General features: G+C 39.4%; 1 protein-coding gene across 1 annotated transcript in view; it reads right to left on the bottom strand.

Annotated features, from left to right (window-relative positions):
• Positions 1-3,080: 3,080 nt before the first annotated feature.
• Positions 3,081-24,884, bottom strand: part of DSG2 (desmoglein 2) — a 50,999-nt gene continuing 29,195 nt past the window's right edge. The window contains 9 exon segments of the mRNA XM_047828391.1: positions 3,081-5,795; positions 7,669-8,007; positions 9,166-9,287; positions 11,031-11,258; positions 15,716-15,943; positions 16,257-16,399; positions 17,378-17,643; positions 23,561-23,749; positions 23,867-24,004. Of these exon segments, the coding sequence (XP_047684347.1) occupies positions 4,725-5,795; positions 7,669-8,007; positions 9,166-9,287; positions 11,031-11,258; positions 15,716-15,943; positions 16,257-16,399; positions 17,378-17,643; positions 23,561-23,749; positions 23,867-24,004 (2,724 nt within the window). The 3' untranslated portion in view covers positions 3,081-4,724.

Genomic DNA, 24,884 nt, shown 5'->3' with positions numbered 1-24,884 from the left:
AATCTGTGGAATAACGAGATATCCGTTTCCATTCACTAATGGACTTGATGCAGGCTTCAGAATATTCGTGCCAATAATGCACTGCAGCCAGTGGGGGGCAGGAGTGTGCAGGAAGGTGTGGGGGACAGGAAGCAATGATTGAAGTCCTCTCCATAAGCGTATGGGTGTGAAGGTCAGAGATCTAGCGACATAGCAAGATCCACAGTGAAAGTTCAAGGTTTAAGTACCTTGTGGAGTAGAAGGATATTTGAAGGTCGACTGTGATAATTAAACATACATATTGCAATTTCTAGAAATATGTTGCCAAGAAAACCTTTCCACAATGATAGAAATGGGCTAAATTTGTGCTGTCCAGTTGGTAGCCAGTTGCCACATGAAGCATAGCCCTAAAGTGTGAGGGTAAAAACAAACCTAAGAAAGAAAAGATTCTGTTTTTCTTGGTGCAAAAAGGCAGAGACTTTCCCTCCGCTCTCCTCTTTCTCAGAGTATTCACTTTAGAAAACTTACATTGCTAATTCTTTCTCTGCACCTTTCCGATACTATAGAAACCTTTAAAAAAAATTATTTTATTTTAGACAGGGAGGGGGAGCAGAGGGAGAGAGAGGGAGAGAGAGAACGTTCAGCATGTAGTCTGATGCGGGGCTAGATCCCACAGCCCTAGGATCAAGACTTGGGCCAAAATTGAGAGTCAGATCAGACGTGCAACCGACTGAGCCACCCAGGTGCCCCAGATACTATATAAATCTTTTAAAAACGAAACGAGCTTTTTGTCAGCTTTACAAGCAGCAATGTCTTTGTCTAAAACCTGGGAGCCTTCTCTCTGAACACCAAAGGTGCGAACATCAAGGAAGATAGCACCTCTATCTCCCTTTCTCCAAGAGCATCTGGCTCTAGGCTGTCACTAGCTACCTGTCATAGAGACATTAGAAATCTTATTTGTTTGGTTGCAGGCAATCAGCAACACGATGGCCACCCCAATCCAGGTGAATTTAAGATGAGCTGTATGTGACCAATGATGCTGAAAGTTCTTGCTTGAAGACAAGTTCTCATTACCTTGTGTACATGCATGTAACGGGTTGTGACTGCCTGGCTATCTATGAGATTTCAGTTTCTTTGTGGGTTGCTTGTGATGCACCTCCCATTCTGGCATAATGCTTATTCAGTAATAAAGCTGTTCTCTCTCTCTTCTACTCTTGTGGAGAATTTGTTTTGGTTGGCAGATTTTTTATTTAATGTCTATTTATTTGAGAGAGCAAGAGAGCGAGAGCACAAGTGGGGGAGGGGCAGAGAGAGAAGGAGACACAGAATCTGAAGCAGCAGGCTCCAGGCTTTGAGCTGTCAGTGCAGAGCCCGACATGGAGCTCGAACCCATGAACTGAGAGCTCGTGACCTGAGCCGAAGTCGGATGCTTAACCGACTGAGCCACCCAGGTGCCCTTACTGGCAGGAGATATTTTTAATTGGATTTTCACAAGAGCAACTAGTTAAAAGATCAGTAGAAGGGCTACGGTGGAATCCTTGAATGTTCAACATGCAAAGGAAGGCAGGAAAGGAGCACAGAAACGAAAAAACCAGATAGGACCAAGAGAAAACAAATACCAAGATGGAAGGCTTAAGCTCATCAATATTAAAAATTGAAGCAAGTAGACTAAAACCTTCCATTCATTCAAAGTGTTAAAATGGACAAAACAGCAAGACCCATGTCTATATTTATAAGAAATACATTCTAAAGTTGAGAGTAAAAAGTTAGAAGATATACCATGCATAAGAAAGACGGTGTGTCAATGTTAATGTTAGCAAAGCAGATTTTAAGACAAAGAATATAATCAAAGAGTGATATTCCATAAAGATAAAAAAGGGTCAATTCTCTGAAGAGACACAATGCTAAATGTATTTATGTTATTAATGCAGGGAAAACAAGTTTAAAAATACAGGGAGCAAAACTAGAAAATATTAAATGAGGAATAAGTGAAGCCACAATCAGCCAGAGATTTTAATATCCTTCTCTCAGCAATTAATAGAAAAAGTAGACCAAAAAATCAGTAATGATAGAAGACTTGAATTACACTAAAATAGTGAAGCCAGGAAATTTTGGTATGTTAAAGAGGTAAGATTTATTTATTTTTTTTATTAAAAAAAATTTTTTTAATGTTTATTTATTTTTGAAGAGAGAGCATGAGTGGGAGAGGAGCAGAACGGAAGACACAGAATCCAAAGCAGGGTCCAGGCTCTGAGCTGTAAGCACAGAGCCCAACGCGGGGCTCAAACCCATGAACCCTGAGATCATGACTTGAGCCAAAATCGGACACTTAACTGAGCCACCCAGATGCCCCAAAGAGGTAAGATTTAGTTATCTTAATATTGTTATTTGAAGCCCCTCATTTCTTGGTGTTACTTCATAAGCAACATCTTACCGAATACCTTTTGATGTGGTGGTGATGGGAATATGGTCTGTAGAGACTCATAAGATCAACCAAAAATTGCTCCCATGTGCCACTTGGGGTGGGAGCCCTGAGGTCACAGAAATACAACATGGTCTTTATGCTTTAGGGTGCCTTGATGCACCAGTGTTGTGAAATATTTATTAATGTGACATTATAGTATATGCAGAAACTCTGATCTTTTCCCTTGTAAACTGTAACAAGTAACTAAAACAGCTTTTTACCATTCATTGAATGGTCTCACCTCTTTGGGTTAGATGTGTAAGCATTCTTTGGCTGAGCCCAGTGGGTTCCCCAAATGTCACTTTGTGGGCAGAGAGCCAACTCCAGTCCCTTAGGAACAAGGTTGCCAGACTGGGCAAATAGAAAGGAGAGTGCCCGACTAAAGTCGAATTTCAGATAAACAACAGATCATTTTTCACTATGGGACACGTTTACACTGAAATATACCTGAAATTAAAATTTGCCTGGGCCTTCTGGAAATGATGCTCTTCTAAGGAGGCTGGCTGAGCTGAATGTAAGCAGCTCTAATTCAAGTGCCAAAGTCGAACACACGCCTGCTTTCGGGGTGCTCTCTCCTCTAATGTACAATTATAGTCCTTGTAAAATATGATGGAACAGTAAAAAATATGGAAAAGGGTTGCTCAAAGGTCATCTTTTTATTTAAATATTTTATGATGATACACATACAAATATAATCTCCCAAGGAACAAAGGTAAGACCTAATACAAATCACCGTTTCAGGTACAAAAAACCATTTAGAAAATGTGATTATGTTGCATACAGGAGACAGGTTAGGTTTTCCAAGTCTGTCTGGGGAGGATGGTTAAGACCATCTTTGGTTTGTTTGGGGTACATAGGTCATATTTACATTTCACGCAGTAATGATATTCCTGTTGCATATGTGGCAAAATATAACTACTAAGTCTGCAATAGAAAAAAAAGCTGCAAATACTAAGTAGAGAGTAAAAAATTTAGATCATGGAAGACTGACCTTCATCTTGGCCACAGACTTATGATATTTAAAAATATTTGTCTTTTACCCATACACAGTCAGTCAGTAGGAGCAAAACATATCAATCTTTTGTATAACATAATTCAAGTCAAAAATATTTCTGACTATATATGGCCATATATATACTTTGAAACCTTAAATGCTCTATTTCTTCAAGGAGCAATAAAAACACAACCTACTTAAAGGCCAAAATACCCAAATAACTTTTCACAATGAAAGGCAAGGATAACATACAAATTCAGGCTTTGTTCAATAGTTCAACTGAATATTTAATATTCATGAAGTAAGTCATGACTGGCCAGTCAGTGACCTTGAGACATAGAATAAAATCATAATTTCAAACTCATAATTACTGATACCATAGGGTTTTCCAGTATTTTTCTTATAATTGTATATAAAAGAGAATGGTTTCCAAAATTTGGTTTAATTCCACAAATATTTATTTGGCACTCATGTTATGTACTAAGGATATACAGCAATCAAACGGGCAGCTTCTTATCACAGTGGAGAATCCAGTCTCGTGGTTAATTTAGCTGTACAAGATTAGAAGATAATGTATCCTGAGTTTTAAAAAAATAGTGTATTATTACTATAAAAAGTAGAGCGATTTTATATTTATGAATTTTGCCCTGGATCATTCAACTGAATTTGAAGTATTCATTATTTTCATGATTTTGGGGAGGCAAAGGGAAGCGATAATGCTATTTCCAAAGTCCTACCACACACATGCACAGAAATCTACGTGTGTTCTTTATCATGCCAACGTTCCATAATTCAGTCAGCCTAACAGATTAAAAGGCCCGGCTCCTAGTCTAGAAAGAAAACAAGCAAAACCAGTTGTCCAGGCTGTGCTCATATTTTTGGATAAACGTGTGGATAACCTGCCAGGTGCAGTAAAGCATGGAATAGAGAACGGCAGTGTGGACCGTGAGTGCAAAGACTCCCAGTCAGTTTCAGGGATGGCTCTACTGGAGAGCTCATGCAGTGGACACTCTGTGTCAATGTGGCAAACTCTTAAAGCCAGATTTACTCTCTCTTTAACCTGCTTTCTGGCCATAACTGTCTGGACATAACTCATTAAAAGGCACTTAAGACACAGTCTCATCGTTATGCCCCCAGTGAGCCCTGGAGCATTTGTGAAGGACACACTTGGAGGCTGGGACAGCGAGGTCGGCTGTGTGTTAGTGACTGAGAAAAGTGTCAAGCCCTGTGTGTATGTGTCTTATGACCGGAGGCTCATCAAAAGAGAGGTCCGTTGGAAACATGAAGTCAGTCACTGCTAGCTAAACTCTGGGTCAGACTGCGGTCGACAGGGGTTGAGGAGTAGGAATGCTGCATGACGCTGTGCTTGGAGACTCTGGTGGAAGATGTAGTTACAGTAGAATTAGAATGACCAGACTCCTCTAAACTGAAATTTGGCAGAGGGCCAGGGCCTCTGGCTCCAGAAACCTCTGTCTTTCTGGCCATCACAGAGGTTTCAGCAGGAATCTGGTAACTGGATTGCAGCGTGGGGACAGCTGTTCGTACTCTTTCTGTCACTGTCACGTTCTGTCCTGCTGCCACACCAGGCACGGCCAGAGTGGGCTGCACGCCTGGGCTGGGGGCGAGGAAGCTCTCTCTCTCCCTCACCATCACATAATGTGCATCTGGCAGAGGCTGAGTGCCTTCCAGAGGACCAGGGATGCCCCCGTTAGGCTGTATTATTCTCTCGGTAACCATGACACTACCGTCATTAGCATAGTGCTGGTCTACCAAGGGAGGGGCTGGAGCATACACCCGCTCCGTCACGATGAGGGCCTGTGGCTGTCCAGGACCCAGGATCACGGTGCTTGGTGGCATCGTGGAGCCTGTGGCATAGGAAGTTTCTGTCACGACAACATTGCCAGAAGCCAACGGATCAGGGAGCAGTGTAGCTACCTTCTCACTCTGCCTAGAAGATACGGATCTTTCAGTGACTATTTCCTGAGTTACTTTCTCCGCATGTGCTTCATGCGAAGGTTTGGGAACTCGAAAGCTACTGCCCGAGGAGTAGGCATTCTCTGCGTGAATCCTAGTTTTCTCATCGAATGAATGTGAAGCTGCCTTCATACTTGATTCTCCCACAGGTTTTTGCCTCTGCTCAATTTTCACATCCATGTCTATCTTTTGACCCAAGCAAACTTCGGCTAGTGTCCTGAATTTAAGCCCTAAATCATCTAGAAAGTGATCATCGAGCTCTCCTTCAATGAAACTGCAACAGCCGATGGAGCCGTGTAGAGATGCAGTGTCTTCCTGAGAATAAACCAGAAGGCAATCTTTGGCTATGTGAATGTCATCTTCCTCAGTATAAGAAGCAGCTTTCTAAAATAGAAATAAAAACAGAGGCACAAATTAGTGACACAACTTCACTTAAGAATGAGACTATATTCCTGCCCCAAAAGCGCAGCCTGAGTCTAATTACAAGAAAACATCAGAGAAACACAAATTGGGCATCCTACAACACAACTGGCCTGTATTCTTAAAAAAATATTCATGTTCTGAAAGGTAAGAAAGGCAGGACTTCTGGATGGGGTCTTGGACAGGAAAAACAATGGCTATAAATGGCATTATTATGATCATTGGCAAAATCAAAATATGGAATATGTCACTGTTAGGTCTCAAAATTTGTTCATTGTACTCTGTAAGAAAATGTGCATGTGTGTGTGTCATGTGCATGTGTGTGTGAGAGAGAAAGAGTGAGGGGGGTGGAGGGAGGAAGGGAGGGAGAGAAAAGCAAATAGCAAATGTGGGAAAGGGTTAATAATTGGGTAATCTGGGTTAAGAATATACAGGAGTTCAAAATTTCTACTGTTCGTGAAAATTTTCTGGAAAGTTTGAAATGATTTCTGAATTAAAAACTGCTCACATACATACACAACGAAGACTGACTTGAGCAGGGTTAGAGTGGAGAGGGGAAACTATCCAAATGAAACCAACAGGGCACCAGAACGGAGCTCGGCAGCGAGACAGAAGGGGGATGAGAAGTGGTTCTCCTTGACCCTGACCACATCACCACCACCCTGTCAAGCTAATGGGGTGGGCAGGTGATCTGAAAGAAGGGAGGGTGGAGGGAGACAGGAAGTGGGAAAACACTCCAGTAATTTGCAACCATGCAGAGAGGGGACATAAATAAACTGGTCTCCACAGAAGCCCATCTCCTTCCTTGTCTCAAGTGTCCTTCAGATGCTCAACACTCTGATTCTGCCCATTCCTGAGTGGGGCACAGGGACCTTGTTCTCAAGAAAGGTATCCAGCCTTGCTTCTGCTTTTTCTTCTTTTTTTTAAATTCAGAATTTTAAGTGTTTATTCATTTATTCTGAGAGAGAGATTAAGAGAGTGAGCAGAGTGGGGGCAGAGACAGAGGGGGAGAGAGAGAATCTCAAGCAGGCTCCACATTGTCAGCACAGAGCTGGATGTGGGGCTTGAACTCACCAACTGTGAGATCATGACCTGAGCTGACATCAAGAGTCAGATGCTTAACCGACTGACCCACCCAGGCGCCCCCCAAGCCCTGCTTCTAATTCCTAATTCCAGGCATGAGCTTTCTGACTGCATCCCATCATCTTTCTGGCAATTTTCCTCCTAATTTTTTTTGTAAACTGCCTCAATAGTGAAGCTACATAGGCAAAATTTAAATGGACATAATAGACTGTGGTTTTTAGGTCACAGATTCCCTCTGCTCCTGGCGGGGTCAAGTCTGTCAAGTCTGCTCCTGCAGAGTTACTGAACTTTATGACCCACTGACATCTGGCTTGGTCATGTGATTTGCTATGACCAATGAAACGTGAGCACAAAAAGGCAGCCGCTGTAGGATCCATCATTGCCTGGTTCTGTGTGACTCTTGCCTGTTTCCCAAGGATGGAGCTGCCCAGTACCCTGGTACAATCTGCTCTCTCGGCATGCGGCTTGGAATGAAGACAACATGGAGAAGAGCAGAGCTGTGTCAACTGGCAAAGCCACGAATGTGAGAAATAAGCCTCTGCAAGAAGTCAGATTACGGGGTCGTTTGTTATCACTGAGTAACTGAGCTAACTCGTGTAATGGGTCACATCACTCTTTCCTCACTGCCTAGAAACATTTTCTTAAACGATGACAAAGTCCTATTTAGATCCAAGGCAATGATTACCCTAATAATACCACATTCACCTCTAAATGTCCCCTCCCCCACCTGGCATATATAAAAACCAACCTTTACCTCAGCGAAATAACTTCCTAAGAATTCCTCGCTCACTGCAACAGCAGCTGTTCGAGCTCCGGCCATGTCTCTGGAAGACCCCATGACTCTTGTGCTCCTTAAAGTTTCAGCACCTATGTTGGCTCCTGTTGTCCCTGTCACTTGGGCAACTGCAGCAGAAATGAAGTTTCTGTGTTCTTCCCACCTTCCATCCACCTCACACATCTCATGTTGCCCTTTGACGAAGGAAGCAGAGCTGCCTCCTTTCACGATGGTTTCTTTGGTTGTCATACCTCCTCCCACTCCACTGCCTGCTGCTACGCTCTCTCCATGATCTGCTGTCAGAAGCAATGGCACCACCTGTGACAGCAAATACAGTTGAGAACTGAGAAGGATGGAGTACAGTTGGTAGGAGGATCTGAGCCAAGTGGGCCTATCAAGGGAATAAGCTATTTCCACAGAGGCAAATTAGGAAAAATATTTTGGCTTGAGTAACTTCTATTTGAGCCTTCTGAAGCTCTCCACTCCACCTTCTTGTTTTGTTAGCTGATTATAACCCAAGGAGAAAAAAAAATTATTTAAATATATTCTCAGCTCATTTACTCTATGGGCATCAACGGCATTTCAACTTTCCTCTAGAGTGTAATGTCTTCTTCTATGGTTATTAAACCTTTATTTATTTATTTATTTATTTATTTATTTATTTATTTATTTATTTTCTAGCTGGAGATATACATGGCTGCTTCAAGGAAAATCTGTATTTCCAAGCCTCCATTGCTATTAGGAATAGTGACCTGACAAGTTCAGGTTAATATGATTTCAAGCAGAAATGGGGTATGCAACTTTTGGGAAATGTTTTTCAAGAGCAGTTTTCTGATCTGCTTGTTGGAATGTGGGGACAGCAGCTAGTGTATGGAGCATGAAGGCCATATGGGAATGGAACTCATTCATGGAGGAACAACAAGAAAGGAGGCACCTGGGGCCAGTTGTACAGGAATCACCACATGGGACCTAGACTGCTCACATTTATATTTACGCCTCTGTTTTTCTGAGTTCTCTGGCACCTGATGCTAAATCATATCCTATTGAGCATGATGCTTATTGCAGATGGTGACGACAGACCCGGGGTGAAGTTGGGAGAGACAAGAGGAGAGGGGATTTGGCGACATTTTATAATTGTCACGGGGGTGGTGGGTTTACCTCTGCCAGCCCTATGTATCAAAGGGAATGGAAATCAGAAGCACATCCTTCATTCCCTGCGTCATTACCCGACCTGACCCTGTTTCTAGATTTTTGGTAACATAGAACCTATCACAGTAGAGCAAAACCACTTCAACTCTGCCCTGGCAACAAGCACAAAATATGTTGTCATTTGAACCCTCTGTTTAACAAAGACGTGTGAATGAAATCCATAATGGCCACTTTATTCTCTCATGACTTAAAATGTTAGAAACACTTCCCAAGGGCCCTTTAAAATCAGAAAAGAAGACATGTTCCATTGACATCTGATGATCTGACCTTGTCTTCAGGTGGCGCCCCTTCGTTATTCCAAGGATGCAGCATCTCTATAGTGCCCGGAATGGGGGTGAAGCCTTTGGCACCCTCTCCACAATGGCACATCAGCAGTAAAAGCGGTACAACTGGACAGAAACAAAATGCAGTCAGGACCAGGTTAGTCCCCACATATTTCTAAACGTATCTTCAAATTTTGGAATTTGCATATCGCTTCTTAGAGTTCAGTCTTCACTTATGCACAGCCTTATTTTTGCATTTTTCTTTTCTTCACGCTGATCCAAAGTCCCCAAGACAAGCTTGTACCAAAGCCTAACAAGCAGGATGAGGAAGTATTGTAAATTCAGAGTCCTCATTCCTCACAAGCAGCCTGTGTATTGTTGCTGGGTGGCATACCAAGTCTGGATTTGATAGCATATGAATCATCAAAACTAATTTAAAGATTTAAATCTCTTGTTGTTCTTTTAAACCGATTTTTTTAATATGAGAAAATTCACTATCCCCCCAAAATATATTTGTTAAAAAGATCAAAAGCTCCCAGGGTAGGAAAATTTTAATATGTTCAAATATTCTAGAACACTGGAACTTCTATAATACTTCACCACTTTATCCTGGAGTAGAATTCAGCAGAAGGCATGACTCACTGAGGTTCAAATTAACATTTGAATTACCTGAGTATTATTTTCTAAAACGACTCTACATTAAAAACCCTTAAAATATATATAACATTTCATTTAGAATTCAGTAAAATTTCAGAGCTCCCTTCTTAAATTCTATTCTGCTTCAGGGAGGAAGTGAAAGCCAATGTTGTCTTCTTGATCGATGTAATAAAGAATTAACTACACCGGTAAGCAGTCCATCTCAAATTAGGTTTTATTGCCATTTCCATCTGGCAGCTTCCAAAGATGAACTGACTACTTCCTAGATTCCTTTTTGTGTTAAATAGTTGATAGCTCAGTAAATATAGCCACTGTGAGTAAAAAAATTGAAATTAGCCAGTGGCAAGCAACTCAATCATTTCAACAAATTTAACAAATGCTTATCAAGGGTCTACCATGCGCCGAGTACCACATTTGGCCCCTTGGCCCCAGGGTGTCTGAAATGAGAAGGCAATGCAAGGGGTCTCTGGGTAAAAAATGTAGTCCCAGCTCCAGTACCCACCTGCAGACTGGTGAGCTGAGACAAGTCACTTCTCGGTCCATGTCTGTATTTTTACTCATAAAACAGAGACGATGGCATAAAAGCACACCGTAAACTGGCGAGTGCTGTGCATTTAATTGCACACCTACTACTGGCTTTGACAAGCTCCTCCCTCATCACTGAAATCGCTGAGGCTGCCTCGGAGGTGGTCCTCTGCCCTTGTTCAGTGGCCAAGTGGAGTGGTATTCCACACGACCCCAGGCTGCAGTACTTTGTTGTTTCGTGAAAGGAAACCTGAGGTCTTTGGAGGTCATGCAGGGAAGGCAGGACTGGTTGTCATTGCAGGGAAGCACGGAAGTACTCAGAGGGTCTGGCTACTGTTGGCGCAGGTGAAGGGGCAAGCAAAGCAGAGGGTATAAGGACAAGTTGAATGTGCAAAGCAAGAACTGGTGGGAGTAAGACGGATTTGTAAAATAACCTTTGTATCCATAATCCAAATTCACACAAGAGAGCTTGAGAGCCTACGATGTGCAAGGCACATCTGAAGAGGGCTAGAATAACCTTTGGTGAATTTATCAATGATCATTTATTGTTCCCCTAATCACCCTCAAAAGTGTTCTAGTGTGGTTAAAGAATACGTGTAAAGAAATCAATGACCACTACGGTAAAAGAACACTGGGAGTGCATCGAAATTACTAGACGAACTAAAGAGTGGCTTTCAAAATACTTACGTAGCAACAGCAGAAGAGCAAAAATTATTAGCGCGATTGCTGCGGGTCCCAGGCCCACATAGGAGTCACGCAGAGCTTCCACACAATTGCTGCCGTCCAGACACTTACAAACTGTCAGTTTAAGGACCTGCTTTTCAGGGCAGCTGAAGCCCTGACTATCTGAAATCAGGAACTGAATTTCACTTCTCCCGATCTTTTGCTCCTTTTGTTGCAGTAACACACTGGTACCTACAAGGGTAGGAGGCAAAAGGAAAGGAAAATGAGTGATTACCAAGGAAGGGGTGAGATTAAATCACAGAAACATTCTTTAACTGCTAATAATATTTAGCTCCAGTTATAAGCTTTATTCTTACTTAGTCTTTTTTTAAAAATTATTTTTAAAAATTTTAAGTTTATTTGTTTTGAGAGAGAGAAAGCGTGAGTTGGGGAGGGACAGAGAGAGGGGGAGAGAGAATTCCAAGCAGGCTCCACACTATCAGCGTGGAGCCCAATGCCGGCTCGAACTCACGAACCATGAGATCATTACCTGAGCTGAGACTGGACATTTAACTGAGCCACCCAGGTGCCCCATTGCTTAACTTTTCTATTGAATTCACACTGTTAGAATTAGTTAAAATTTGAATTGAATTTACATTTGTTAAAATTAGTCCAGATATTTCCAAGAGGAAGGTTAATAACAAAGGATTAGATGTGAATACATCTTCCTTTTATTACTTTTAACAATTGTGTGTAATGTCTACCAAATGCTAGGAACTGTTCCATGTACTGGGAATACAGTAACAAACAAGTTAAAAGTTAAATGACATTTCCATTAAATGACCTTTATTTTACCATTTCTTAAAAAAACCTTATTAAGGCAATTATCAAACAGACAATAATAGAAGAGGGTAGTTAACCCTCATGGTACCCATCCCCAGCTTTCATAATTTTCAGCAATGGGCTAATCTCGTTTCATGTAGCTCCTTACTTCTTATTCCTGACACTGTATCACTATATATCCAAAATTTTGAAAAATTTCAAATCTACAGAACAATTCTAAGAATATTACAATAAATATCTATATATTCTTCATGACTTGTTTACATTCTATAACAATAGTTTGTCCATACACATTCTTCTGAGCTACTTGAAAGTAGGTTGCAGATATTATGATACACATCAGCATATACCTTCTAAGACCAAGTGACATTAGTGCTCTCAAAGAATTTGGTATTGATATAACCCACAGTCAAACATTTCAATTGTAATAATGCCCTTTATAGTTCTCTTTCTTTCTGTTTTTTTTCCCCCTTGATCCTAGATTCAGTCAAGAATTATGAACTGCTTTTAGTTATCATGCTAATCTCTATGAATAATCTAGATCAGTTCCACTGTTTTTTTTATTTTTTTGGCCTTCAAGACCCAGACATTTTTGAAGATGACTTATTTGAAAGGATGTTCCTCAGTTTGAATTTATTCGATTATTTCCTTACGACTGGATTCATTTTTCTCAAGAACACGACACAAAAAGTGCTGTATGAATGACCTTCTGTCATTTTTTAAAATGTGACTGATGATTATTTTCAAACTTTTCTTTCATATGAATAAAAATAATGACCAGTGTTCACATGAGTAAAAATAATGATCAGTTAGAAGAGCTCAAAAATTGTCCTGACATCTTCATAACACTTATTTAAAAAGAATATACTTGCAAGACATGTAAACCTGATTGAATACAAAGCTAAAAATGAAATGTTTAGGTTTTGTTTTGTTTTAATTATTTATTTTTGGAAATAAGAAATAGCCTCTCTTCATTTTGAGGTTAAATTTCATGGGATCTGATCTGCATAGCTAGAATATACTTATTAAATCATCCTCAATGCTTTGGAGAAGTGAGAAAAGCATCTAATCGTTTAAAGGAACTTGAACTCAAGAAAAAAAAAATCCATGAAGACTTGGCCTGGAAGAATATAATTAAATTTGTGATTGGCTTTGAGGGGGCAAGTTGAGACGGGAGGAAAGTCACAAAGAGGACTTCTATTTTATCCATCATTATAAAAAAAGAGGTCTTATTCAAATATGAGAAACTGTTAATATTCCTTTCATTCTAAGTGGTAGGTACAAAGATGTGCCACATCAGTCTCTGGAATTTTCTGTACTTTAAAAATTTCCCAAATAAATAAAAATAGATAGGTATTGTTTATTATCATGACAGCTTGCCAATCATCTTATTTTGTAATCAAGGGGAAGAAAGCTTAGTTTATAGAATCCTCTCTAAACCATCTAGATATATAGAGTGTAAATCTCAGTGACTTCCTCTTATAACATTCCAACATGTATATCCTTAAGAATTTCATGTTCCTAAGACTACAAAAAATTCAAGAACCCAACAAATTCAAACATCTTGATATTTAGATAGAAAATTCATTTTTGTATCCAGAAAGACTCCAGAGGCAGATCACTTGGGTTCAAATCCTAGTTCCAGCTCTTAACTGTGACCTTGAGAATGTTAATAAAACTCTCTGCCCTTGTTTCTTCATCTGTGAAGAAACTTCATCTGTTCCAAACTTCTAGGGTGGTTAACATTTGTTGAGTGTTTAGGACGGTGACTGGCATCTCCCAAACATCATGTGTTTCTTAAATAAAATAAATAAGACTTGGAAACCCAGCAAGTTCAATGTGAAACACATTTACACATCTTAGTCAAAGAAAGGCCAGCTCCAATCAAGCATTCAGCATAGGTGGGAGTCCCAGACTTTTGTGGGTACAGAATTAGATACTGTGAATAAGAAGACCAACCACTTCTCGAGTTTGAAGCCTGTGACTTAATTACCATAAGAGGAATCATCTGGATGTCTGCCACCTTGGACTCATGCTAGCTGCACTTGATCTTAAGAAGCATCAACTAATTAGGATGGTGACTGACTAAACAAGTACTTCATCCTTAGAGGGGAGGCAAATTTAGTTAACCGAGGGCATAACTGTCTTTTGCCAGTGAATACATAAACCCCAAGAAGATTTAGAATTAGGTACAGAATATTTATGCAATTTGAAGACATAGTTTTAATATTTGTGTATGATACGAAAATTATTTGTGTTTGTTACTGTGTTTTTATGTTGTTTGGAAAATTAGCCCTATTAATGCAACAGCTTTGTTAACTCCAATTTAAAATGTGTGAATATGTTACAGTCATCGCTTTGTACCTGTAGGTTGAAATATCACTGGTTTGTTCTGTATTGAAACACTGACGAGGATTTCTGGTTTAGGGTATTTATAAGTCAAATGTATTGGAACTTTAGCGTATATAGATCACATGAAGTGAGATAATGCATTTTATTTGTTAATTCAGATCACTGAAATACATAGGAAAAAAACGAAATATACTTAATTTATAAATGTAGTCTGAGATGTTGAAGGTGTTTACTCTGTAAATTGGACCAAACATTATTCAAAGCCTCTTAAAACGATTGTAAAAATTTGTTAGATTTAAAATAACAATACACCTGTAAAGTAAGAAAAGCTTGGGTACTATATTTGAAACTTTTCTAAAATGACCACTAATTGTTTAAAACAAAATAGTCTTCTAGATATTTTTTGGCATTCAAAACCACCCTGAAAAACACCCAAAAGCTCATGTCAACAAGGGGGTATGTCCAAGATATGGATATATGCACATGGCCATCTGGAATGGGGTGAGGGTCAGACAGACCCTTCTTTATCTTGTGTCCATCACTTACCAGCTTAATTCTAGTTAGGCCAAGATTCCTCAGCTGTAATCAGGGAATAAGTTATAGATTAAAGGACTGAATGAGATAATGCATATGACGGGCCAGCAGAGTGCCTCATACATGTAAGTGATCCATAAATATTCTTTTAATGGAATTGTTATCATAGCTTAAGATTTTAGAAGACATCTACTCTGATTGCTGTGCCTAGACAGACGACGTACTCCTTAGCTTACGAGACAAAACAAGTACTTCAAGAGCAGTTTAGGGAATACCTAGCTATCTTTAAGACATCAAGTTATTTTTCGTCTCTCCCTCTTCTATTACTCCAAATCAAGTATTAACTATAGGCTGATGAAAGACACTATACCTGAGCTTCTGAACCTCATTTTATAAACTTTTTTAAAAAATTGTATTGGAGAGGTGCCTGGGTGGCTCAGTCGGCTGAGCCTCCGACTTTGGCTCAGGTCATGGTCTCATGGTCTGTGAGTTCGAGCCCCACGTTGGGCTCTGTACTGACAGCTCAGAACCTGGAGCCTGCTTCGAATTCTGTGTCTCCCTCTCTCTCTGACCCTCCCCTGTTCATGCTCTGTCTCTGTCTCAAAAATAAATAAACATTAAAAAAAATTGTATTGGAAATATAATTTATGAAAAAAGAAAGCACAGTCTATATTATAAAGATTTTAGAATTCTATCCTGTTTATTTATTTATTTATTTATTTATTTATTTAAAGTTTATTTATTTTTGAGACAGAGAGAGACAGAGCATGAACGGGGGAGGGTCAGAGAGAGAGAGGGAGACACAGAATCTGAAACAGGCTCCAGGCTCTGAGCTGTCAGCACAGAGCCCGACGCGGGGCTTGAACTCACGAACCGTGAGATCATGACCTGAGCCGAAGTCGGACGCTTAACCGACTGAGCCACCCAGGCGCCCCTATCCTGTTTAATATTTAAATATGTAGTCTAGTGATTTTGCTTACTTTCTTGGTGCACTATTTGCCATTTTTCTGCCATCCCAGCTGGATTGTCGATGATGGAGAAACTGAAAGGCTCACTGTTCTGGTGCCCATCCAGGTCCTCTGCGGTCACATTCACATACCGCACGTCCTCACAGATACTCCGCACTGGGTCAACCAGAGTGGGGCAATTGTCATTGATGTCTCTCACTGTGATAACAATGGTGCCAGTGATAGTTTTTCTTGGATAACCTGAAAAATAATAAAGAAGAAATATGGATACGCTGCCTATATTGTTGACAATGGATATAGTTTGAATTATCTTGCCGATTTGGTGAGAAGAAGGTACTAACAAATTACAGCACTTTCTATCCTAGATATGTTTTCATACTCAAATCAAGTCATGTTTTTTAATCCACTAAATAAGTAGAAATGTGAAGGTTTCTCCATGAGAGAGATCTGGTTTTCCTACAAGAACAAAATGAAGGTCTCTGATGTTAAAAAATATTATCTAAGTACCTATAACCAAGAAAAAATAACTTATTTTATATATTTAATAACTTACTTTCTGATATTGCCAAAATCTTTGCAGTGTATGTACCATTTTGGACATATCTGGATTCAAAATCAGGAATTTTTACAAGTTTAATTTCAGATGTAACAGAATCCACAGAGATCCAGTTGTCTACGTCTTCCAATTTGGCATATCTGTTATAACACAAACATAAAATTAATTTTCACTTCTGTATAAACATAATCTCTAACATCTACAACTCTTTCAAGTTTAATTTTTGGTTCATTATCTATGTTCTTGTTACAGGCATTAGTCTGAAATGCTTTGAACTTTTTGAAACTGTCCTAAAAGTGCTCTCTCTTTACTCTTTTAAATGTTCTTTTTTTGTTTGTTGTTTGTTTTGAGAGAGAGAGAGAGAGAGAGAGAGAGAGAGAGAGGGAGAACGAGCAGGGGAGGAACAGAGAGAGAGGGAGACACAGAATCCGAAGCTGGCTCCAGGCTCTGAGCTGTCAGCACAGAGCCCGATGTGGCGCTAGAACTTGTGAACTGTGATGTGAGATCCATTACTTGAGCCAAAGTTGGATGCTTAACTGATCCACTCAGGCGCCCCCACCTCTCTTTACTCTTTACTGTGTATCACATTTATCTGGAACCTTCTGTATTTCTGTAACATACCCAAGACATATATGCAAGGGTGACCAATTCTTGCCTACAAACCCAGGAAGTTTTAAAGTTGTTTTGTAGTCTATTCTATAGCTTTTTTGGGGGGTGAACCTTTGGAGAATGACTTAGTTACCCAACAAGAACTGGTGGAGAAAATTTATTTGCTACTTTCTTACCTCTAAACTCTTTCAGGATGTAAGATTTAGACAGAATAAGACAGTAAGTTTCTTTCTTTCTTTGTTGCTTTTTAGCTTTCTCTAGCCAGAATTATTTTGAGGTGAAGGACCCAGCCAGCCTCCGCCTCACACTCAGTTGGTGGAGGGAAGGTGGTCTGGGGTCGGGGGATATATCTCCCTGCTTCTCAGTTGCAGGTACAATTCTGGGAAATTCAATCTCCAGACCTTTGGGGAATTATAATGCTGGGAGGGAAGGAATGAAGTGTTCAATTTTTGAGGACAGGAATTGAAAATAATTTAAAATAAGGAAATATATTCATAACTATCTCTTACCTTACGTGGGCTACTTGTCCAGTGTCTTCATCAAAAGCTTGAAATTTTCCAATTATTGGACTTAGGCTTGATTTATCCATGCTCTCACTAACATGAATGGAGATTGTGTTACTTTTAAAATGAATGCCTTCTTTCACATTTTTCACCTTTACTTTGATGGGAATGGATGTAGGCTTATATTGATTCTTAACTGACTTGTGAAAAGCTGCTTTATTAGTGACAATAATGCTGAAATCAAGACTCTTCGTTTCTTCATAGTCTAATTCCTGGGAAGGCAACACCAAAGGGAATTCTTTTAAAAAAGAAAACAACTAGAACGCACATAAAACACACACACATACACACGCGTAGTTTTAATGTTAGATGTAACAACTTAACATATGGGGAATACAGCAGCACTCAGTATTCTAACTCATATTGATACCAAGCAATTAAAACCTCTGTCATTTTGGAAATTCACAGATGTTAAAGATTATTAGGGAGCATCCCCAATTTATTAAAAAAAATTTTTTTAACGTTTATTCATTTTTGAGAGACAGAGAGAGACAAAGCATGAGCGGGGAAGGGGCAGAGAGAGGGAGACACAGAATCTGAAACAGGCTCCAGGTTCTGAGCTGTCAGCACAGAGCCTGACGCAGGGCTCGAACTCACAAACTGCAAGATCCTGACCTAAGCCGAAGTTGGATGCTCAACTGACTGAGCCACCCAGGCGCCCCAGCCAATTTATTTTTTTATAGTCCAAATTATTTATTTAAAAAAATTTTTTTTAAATATTTATTCATTTTTGAGGGGGGCGGGCAGAGAGTGGGACAGAGGATCTGAAATGGGCTCTCGCTGACAGCAGTGAGCCTGATGTGGTGCTAGAACTCATGAACCATGAGATCATGACCTGCGTGGAAGCTGGACACTCAACTGACTGAGCCACCCAGGCGCCCCTAAAGTCCAAATTATTTAAAATAAACACACACACACACACACACACACACACACACACACACATTTAACAATCTGAAGTCATTTTTTTACTGAAAGAAAGTTAATGGACGTTCAACATAATACTCCTTAAAATGTGTCCTATGGGTTTGTTTTGGTGAAAAGGGCCATATGCCTAATTGTAGCACTGCCAGCTGTCCCCCCAGTATAGAGACTTTCCCTTCACATTAGCAGACAAAGAGCTGAGACTTCTGATTTAATTTTGCTAAACCCAAGGGTTTTCAAATTTATTTAAACAAACAACCTATCCACCCCTACCTTTTTAGCCTAATGTCTATTACTACTTGGTTTGCTATTAATGCCGTAAAAGATTAACCTTCCTCCAAATATTGTTCTTTGTGAATTGTGGAAATTATAAAGCACATTTGATAAAGTCAGTTTTTCACTGAAAACATATATTTATGTTCCAATTTGTCCATTTTCTTTTTATAAACATTTGTATAGTATTCTGCTATTTAGATATACCTAATTTACGTAGCCATTTGATTACTAGGCATTTGGACTATATATAATTTTTAATATAATTAATACTGCTCTGAACATTTTTTTTTAAATTTTTTTTTTCAACGTTTATTTATTTTTGGGACAGAGAGAGACAGAGCATGAATGGGGGAGGAGCAGAGAGAGAGGGAGACACAGAATCGGAAACAGGCTCCAGGCTCTGAGCCATCAGCCCAGAGCCTGACGCGGGGCTCGAACTCCCAGACCGCGAGATCGTGACCTGGCTGAAGTCGGATGCTTAACCAACTGCGCCACCCAGGCGCCCCTGCTCTGAACATTTTTACACAAAATATTTTTCCTCTGTTGAGTTACATCCCATTACTAAAAGAAATACCTAGTCATAGTTTATATAGGTCCTGTTGACTTTTATTTCTAGTGATCCTGACCATTTAGATGCATGGGCCATTTTTGCTTATTTCTTCAGTGTAACATTAAATGTGTTACCTGTGGTTACAGCAAGTTCTGCAAAACTGCTCACTTTATTTTTCAATGATTTATTAAGAAATCTGTTTTCCTTTCGGTAGGATTCTGGATGGATAACAACTTTTGGCCTCTTTTTAAAATGGGCCACTGTGGTGTTGAGACAAGGACTCAACAAAAATGAGTAGAAAAAATATACTCTTTGTGATTGTAGAATCCTTGTGAAAATTATTTTCTTTTTAAGTTGTTCTTGGACTTGACAGGCTTGTTTTGATGGCCTGATGTATGCTGGATGATAAATAAAATATTCCAGCCAGGGCCCCCTGGGTGACTGAGTTGGTTGAGTGGCTGCTCAGGTCGTGATCTCAAAGTTGTGGGATGGAGCCCTGAGTCGGGCTTCCTGCTGAACATGGAGGCTTCTTAAGATGATCTCTCTCGGGGTGTCTGGATGGTTCAGATCACTGAGTGTCAGACTCTTGATTTCAGCCCAGGTGATGATCTCACGGTTCATGGGATCGACCCCCAAATCAGGCTCTGTGTTGACAGTGTGGAGCCTGCTTGGGATTCTCTCTCTGCCTGTCTCTCTCTCTCAAATAAGTAAACATTAAAAAAAAGATTTCTCTCTCCCTCTGCCTCTCTCCCTTGCTCGCACACGGTCTCTCTCTCTCTCTCTAAAAATAAGATAAAATAAAATAAAATAAAATAAAATAAAATAAAATAAAATAAAATAAAATAAAATAAAAATATTCCAGCCAGATGTCATTAGTATTCAAAAGCCGTGGAAGGCCACAGCAATGTTAAAAAAAATGAGGTAGGTACTAGGGCCATAAAAACTGTTTCATGGTGGTTGTTATAAATAGCCATAATACTCCACAGAGAATGAAAAACAATTTCAGCGTTGTGAACAATGAATGAGGGCAAATACCTCTGTTTTTAAAACTGTCAACATATTTTACTATTTCTACTTTTGCTATTTTTAATAGCATTAAAGATTTTAAATATATTTGTTAATTTGCTAAAAGAGCTGTGGCTTTTTCTCATGTGATGATATATGATCTGTATTTCCACAGTTTAAAGTACCTGTTGTCCTTTTGACAGCTTTACTGAGGTATAATTTACAGAGAATAAAATTCACCCATTGGAAGTGTACAACATGATGATTTTTAGCAAACCTGTGTAGTTTTCCAAATGTCACTACCATCCAGTGTTAGAACACTTCCATCACCCCAAAAAGTTCCTTTTTGCTTGTTTGTAGTCAATCATCACTTGTATCTCTAGCCCTGAGCAACCACTGATCTTTCTATATCCATTGGTTTGCTTTTCTAGAAATTTCACATAGATAAAATCATACAATATGTAGTATTTTGTGTCTGGTTTCTTTTTTTTTAATTTTTAAAAATTAAAATTTTTTTTTTCAAGAGAGAGAGCATGAGCTGGGGAGAGGGGCAGAGAGACAGAGAATCCCACGAGGGGCAGACAGAGAGAGAGAGAGAGAGACAGAGAGAGAGATTGAGAAGTGGGGCTCGAGCTCACCTGATGTGGGACTCGAACTGACGAACTGTGAGATCATGACCTGAGCTGAAGTCGGACGCTCAACTGACTGAGCCACCCATGTGCCCTAGGGAGAGAGAATCTTAAGCAGGCTCCACACTCAGCATGGAGCTCAATGCAGGGACCCAACTCCACGACCTTGGGATCATGACCTGAGCTGAAATCAAGAGTCGATGCTCAACCGAGTGAGCCACCCAGGCACCCCTGTGTCTGGCTTCATACACAAAGTATAATGATTTTGAGATTCATCCATGTTGTAGCATGTGTGAGTACTCCCATTCCTTTTTCTTAACCAATGGTATTCCATTATATGGATATACTACATTTTATCTGCTCGCCAGCTGATGGGCATTTTTATTGTTACCAGCTTTTATTATGAATAAAAAGCTGCTTGTAAGATTTGCATAGTTTTGGTATGGACAGATTTCTTTCTTTTTGGACATACAAATGTTTTATTAGTCTCAAGTGTGCAGCATGGACGATTCTATGCATTATGCAATGTTCCCCATGATAAATGTAGTTCCCACCTAACATCATACAAGGTATTACAATATAGCTTTTGTTTTTCCTGGGTGGATGCCTTGGACTTAATTCTTGCGTCACTGAGTAACTACTCTGTGTTTAACCTTTAACGGCCAAACTAGCTGTAGCACTTCGTTTTTCCACCAGTCCGGATTCTGTATATTATTGCTGATGGTTGGTGTTGTCAGTCTTTTTGATTCTAGTAGGTGCATGGTGGTATCTCTGGTAGTTTTAATTTGCATCTTCCCTAATGACTAATGATGTTGAGTATCCTTTCTGTGCATGTTTGCTGTTTGTATATCTTCTTTGTCTAACTTCCTTTGAATGGAATCTGATTATTGCTCTTAAAATTTGGAAGCAACTCTTCTACAATTGAGACAGCAATTTATAATTTTCTCAATCTGCTGTTGTCACATTGATACTAATTTTACTAACACGTACTGATTGTGTCCACCCGCCATTGACGATGGACTGAATGTAGCTAGCTAGCATCCTTCCATCACTACATTTTTTTTTGAGCTTCCTCTTATGTTTTAAGAGGTGCCAGGGGTACACTTTTGTGCTGAAATCTAAAGATGTTTTAGAAACACTTTTCATAAAAATAGTCCTTTGTCATTACATTATTTACTCATGTGTTTGTACATTTTTGTATGCTAATTTATGAATGATTTTTTCAGTAAAAAATACGTATTCGAGAACCAAAGAAAATACTAATTTTACTATTTTTGCTATGCCTCCTTTGGTAGAAATAACTGTATCTCTTTTAGTGCTACCATGGTATGGTGAGAATACTTCTAGTACTTCTATCATTCATGACCATTCTATGACTATTCTATGACTAAGAAGTATGCTTACTTCTATATAAGCAGGCAAATCTATTTTTGTCTCTGATGCCATTATCCACTTCTTCCATAATCATAAGACGTGTCTTCCCTTTAAGCATGAGGTAATCTTGGGGTGCTTGGGTGGCAGAATCGGTTAAGTGTCTGACTTGATTTCAGCTCAGGCTGTGATCCCACGGTCGTGAGATCGAGCTCTGCATTGGGCTCTGCAGCAGTGCACAGAGCCTGCTTAAGATTCTTCCTCTCTTTCCCTTGGCCCTTCCCTTGCTCACTCTCTCTTAAAAAATTATATTAAGTGTGAGGTAATTTTATTCTGGTTTCCTCTGCTTTACAAAGCAGTAGTCTCAGTGCATATAATAAATAGTGCACATAATTATTACCATGAAAATTCAAGTTAATTTTCTCTATTCTGTTATATACTTATTTTATCATTATTCCATGTATTTTTTGTAAACTTTTGTGAAAGTTTAGAAACTTCTGGAATCAATTTTTGTCTGTGTGTGACTTAATGGAATAGTATTTTGAAAGCTGTAGCTTTGTATTTTATTTCAAAATCTGGTTAGGCAATTCTATCATAAGCCATTTAAAAATACATTGATATTCTTCCTTACTTATTCTATTAGATAAAAATCCATCCTACAATTTTTCTTTAAAAAATTATGTGGGGGTAATAAATTTCAAATGTATACCCAGATGCTTAATAAGACTATTTTTCCTTCATTGATTCAATTCAGTAAGAAGTTAAATCACTGTGTTTCAAAATGTGACCTGCATGCTACTTACATTAGAATCACAAGTGGATTTCTGTTAAAAAAGGCAAGTTCCTGAGCTCTGCCATCATCAGACTTGATCATGGGGCCCATGAGTCTGCATTTTGGGCATGTAGCTTTATAAGGTAACTCTTAGGCATATTTAAGTATGAGGGCAACTGAATTAGAGCTTTGTGAAGTTATTACAGCTTTTGTTTTTAGATATTATTAGTGAGGTCTGGTTTTATGTTAAGTTGATCAAATACACATAGTAAATTGGGGACACTTAGTAGTGGCAAGAGGTCATGATTTAAAGATGCTACAGTCAGGCATGGGCTGCAAGCAGGATGGGAAGTGTGCTGAGCAATAATGATGCTGGTATCATGTTGTCAGATTAGGATTCGAGTCCCCTTACTTGAATTTGGACTGCAGTGTGACCAATTACTAATTACAGACCTTGGAAAAATAGGGAGGTCTCCAATCTCAAACAACTGTGGTGTTAGTTGAGTACATAAAGCGCTTTTAAATGTTCGGGGCTCAAAATACAATCGTTTCTTCCTCTGCATCAACTTTTCCCATTCCAATTTTGAACACTAAGTACTTACCTTAATAAGGGTCACGATTCCTTCATTAGTTTGAGTATCGGTTTCTATGTGGAAATAACCCATTTCATTTCCTGATATGAATGTAAAATTTGCTAACCAATTATCAGAGCCTATTTCATCGGCATCAGACACCTTTATGCGTGTAACTTCTACATTGGCTTCATTTTCTTTAACTTCCACCCCTTCATTCTGCAAAACGCGAACACAGGGATTTTATTTTAATGTAGCACAAATGTAAGTGATATATTTTTAGTTAGGACTGAAATATCAGTATGTAGATACATTTGCTATAAAAAGAATAGTTACCATTGCATTTTTGACTACAGGTATATTGTCATTGACATCCAAAATACGAATCTGAACTTGAGCTTGTTTTACTGGTTTATCTGTTATTTGTCCATTGCCGTCTCTTGCTTCTACTGTCAAAGTATAGCTGCTGTGTTCCTGCAAGGCAATGAAAAATATCCGTCTGGGATGAAAATGAATCACTCCCAAATCTGTCTTTCTGGTCTTAGTTCATTTCATCATCAAGAGGAGGAACCACAGTATATTTTATTCATAAATAAGTTTTATGATTTAGTATTCATGTGAAGATGCTGTGTATTTGCTGTCAGAGCATTTCTAGAAGGCCGGAAAAGTCTAGAGAAGTTGTTGGTAGTCAAATTCTTAAATATGTCATTGGTGACATTAAACAGTGCCATTCAAAATGTAGTGCACAAAACAGTGTCATTCAAAATGTAGTTTGCTCTATGTGGAAGCAATGGTGGGACTATAGGAATTGGTTCCTTCTTTGTTTTTAGCTAAAAATTAAGCAAGGAAAACCTAGTCCCCAAAAAACCTGGCCAGGGAGGACAAAATGTGGTTGACTTTGTCCAGACATTCTGAGAGGTATGATTGTTACAAGAACCTGTCCTAGAGAACGATGTCTCAGATGCTACTCCGAAGTGAGCCCTTATCTGCCACACGGTCCCCTTATGTTGGCTCCATTCGGTGTAGCTAGAGTTTAAGAAAAAGCAGGAGGCAACCAGTGCCAATGCATGGGGGTTCTATGCAGGACAGAACTGTTCTATGTGACTGAGGCTCTAGGGCCAGTTGCTTGGATTCCAGTTCTGGCTTTGTCATTTACTGGCTGTGTTGGACATACACAATCCTTTTGACCCTTGGTTTCCTTCTGTGTAAAATGGGGATAATAGCTGGATCTGCCTCACAGGGTTTTTAGTTGGATTAAATGGATTAATCTATGTAAAAGGCTTAGGATAGCACCTGGCACATGGTAAATGCCCAATAAGTGACAGCCATTACCATTGGTTAAACTCGGCATCCT

This window comes from Prionailurus viverrinus, chromosome D3 (assembly GCF_022837055.1).
Source record: "Prionailurus viverrinus isolate Anna chromosome D3, UM_Priviv_1.0, whole genome shotgun sequence".
NCBI lineage: Eukaryota > Metazoa > Chordata > Mammalia > Carnivora > Felidae > Prionailurus > Prionailurus viverrinus.
Note: the sequence above shows the minus strand (reverse complement) of the source record. Positions and strands in the feature narration are given on the sequence as shown.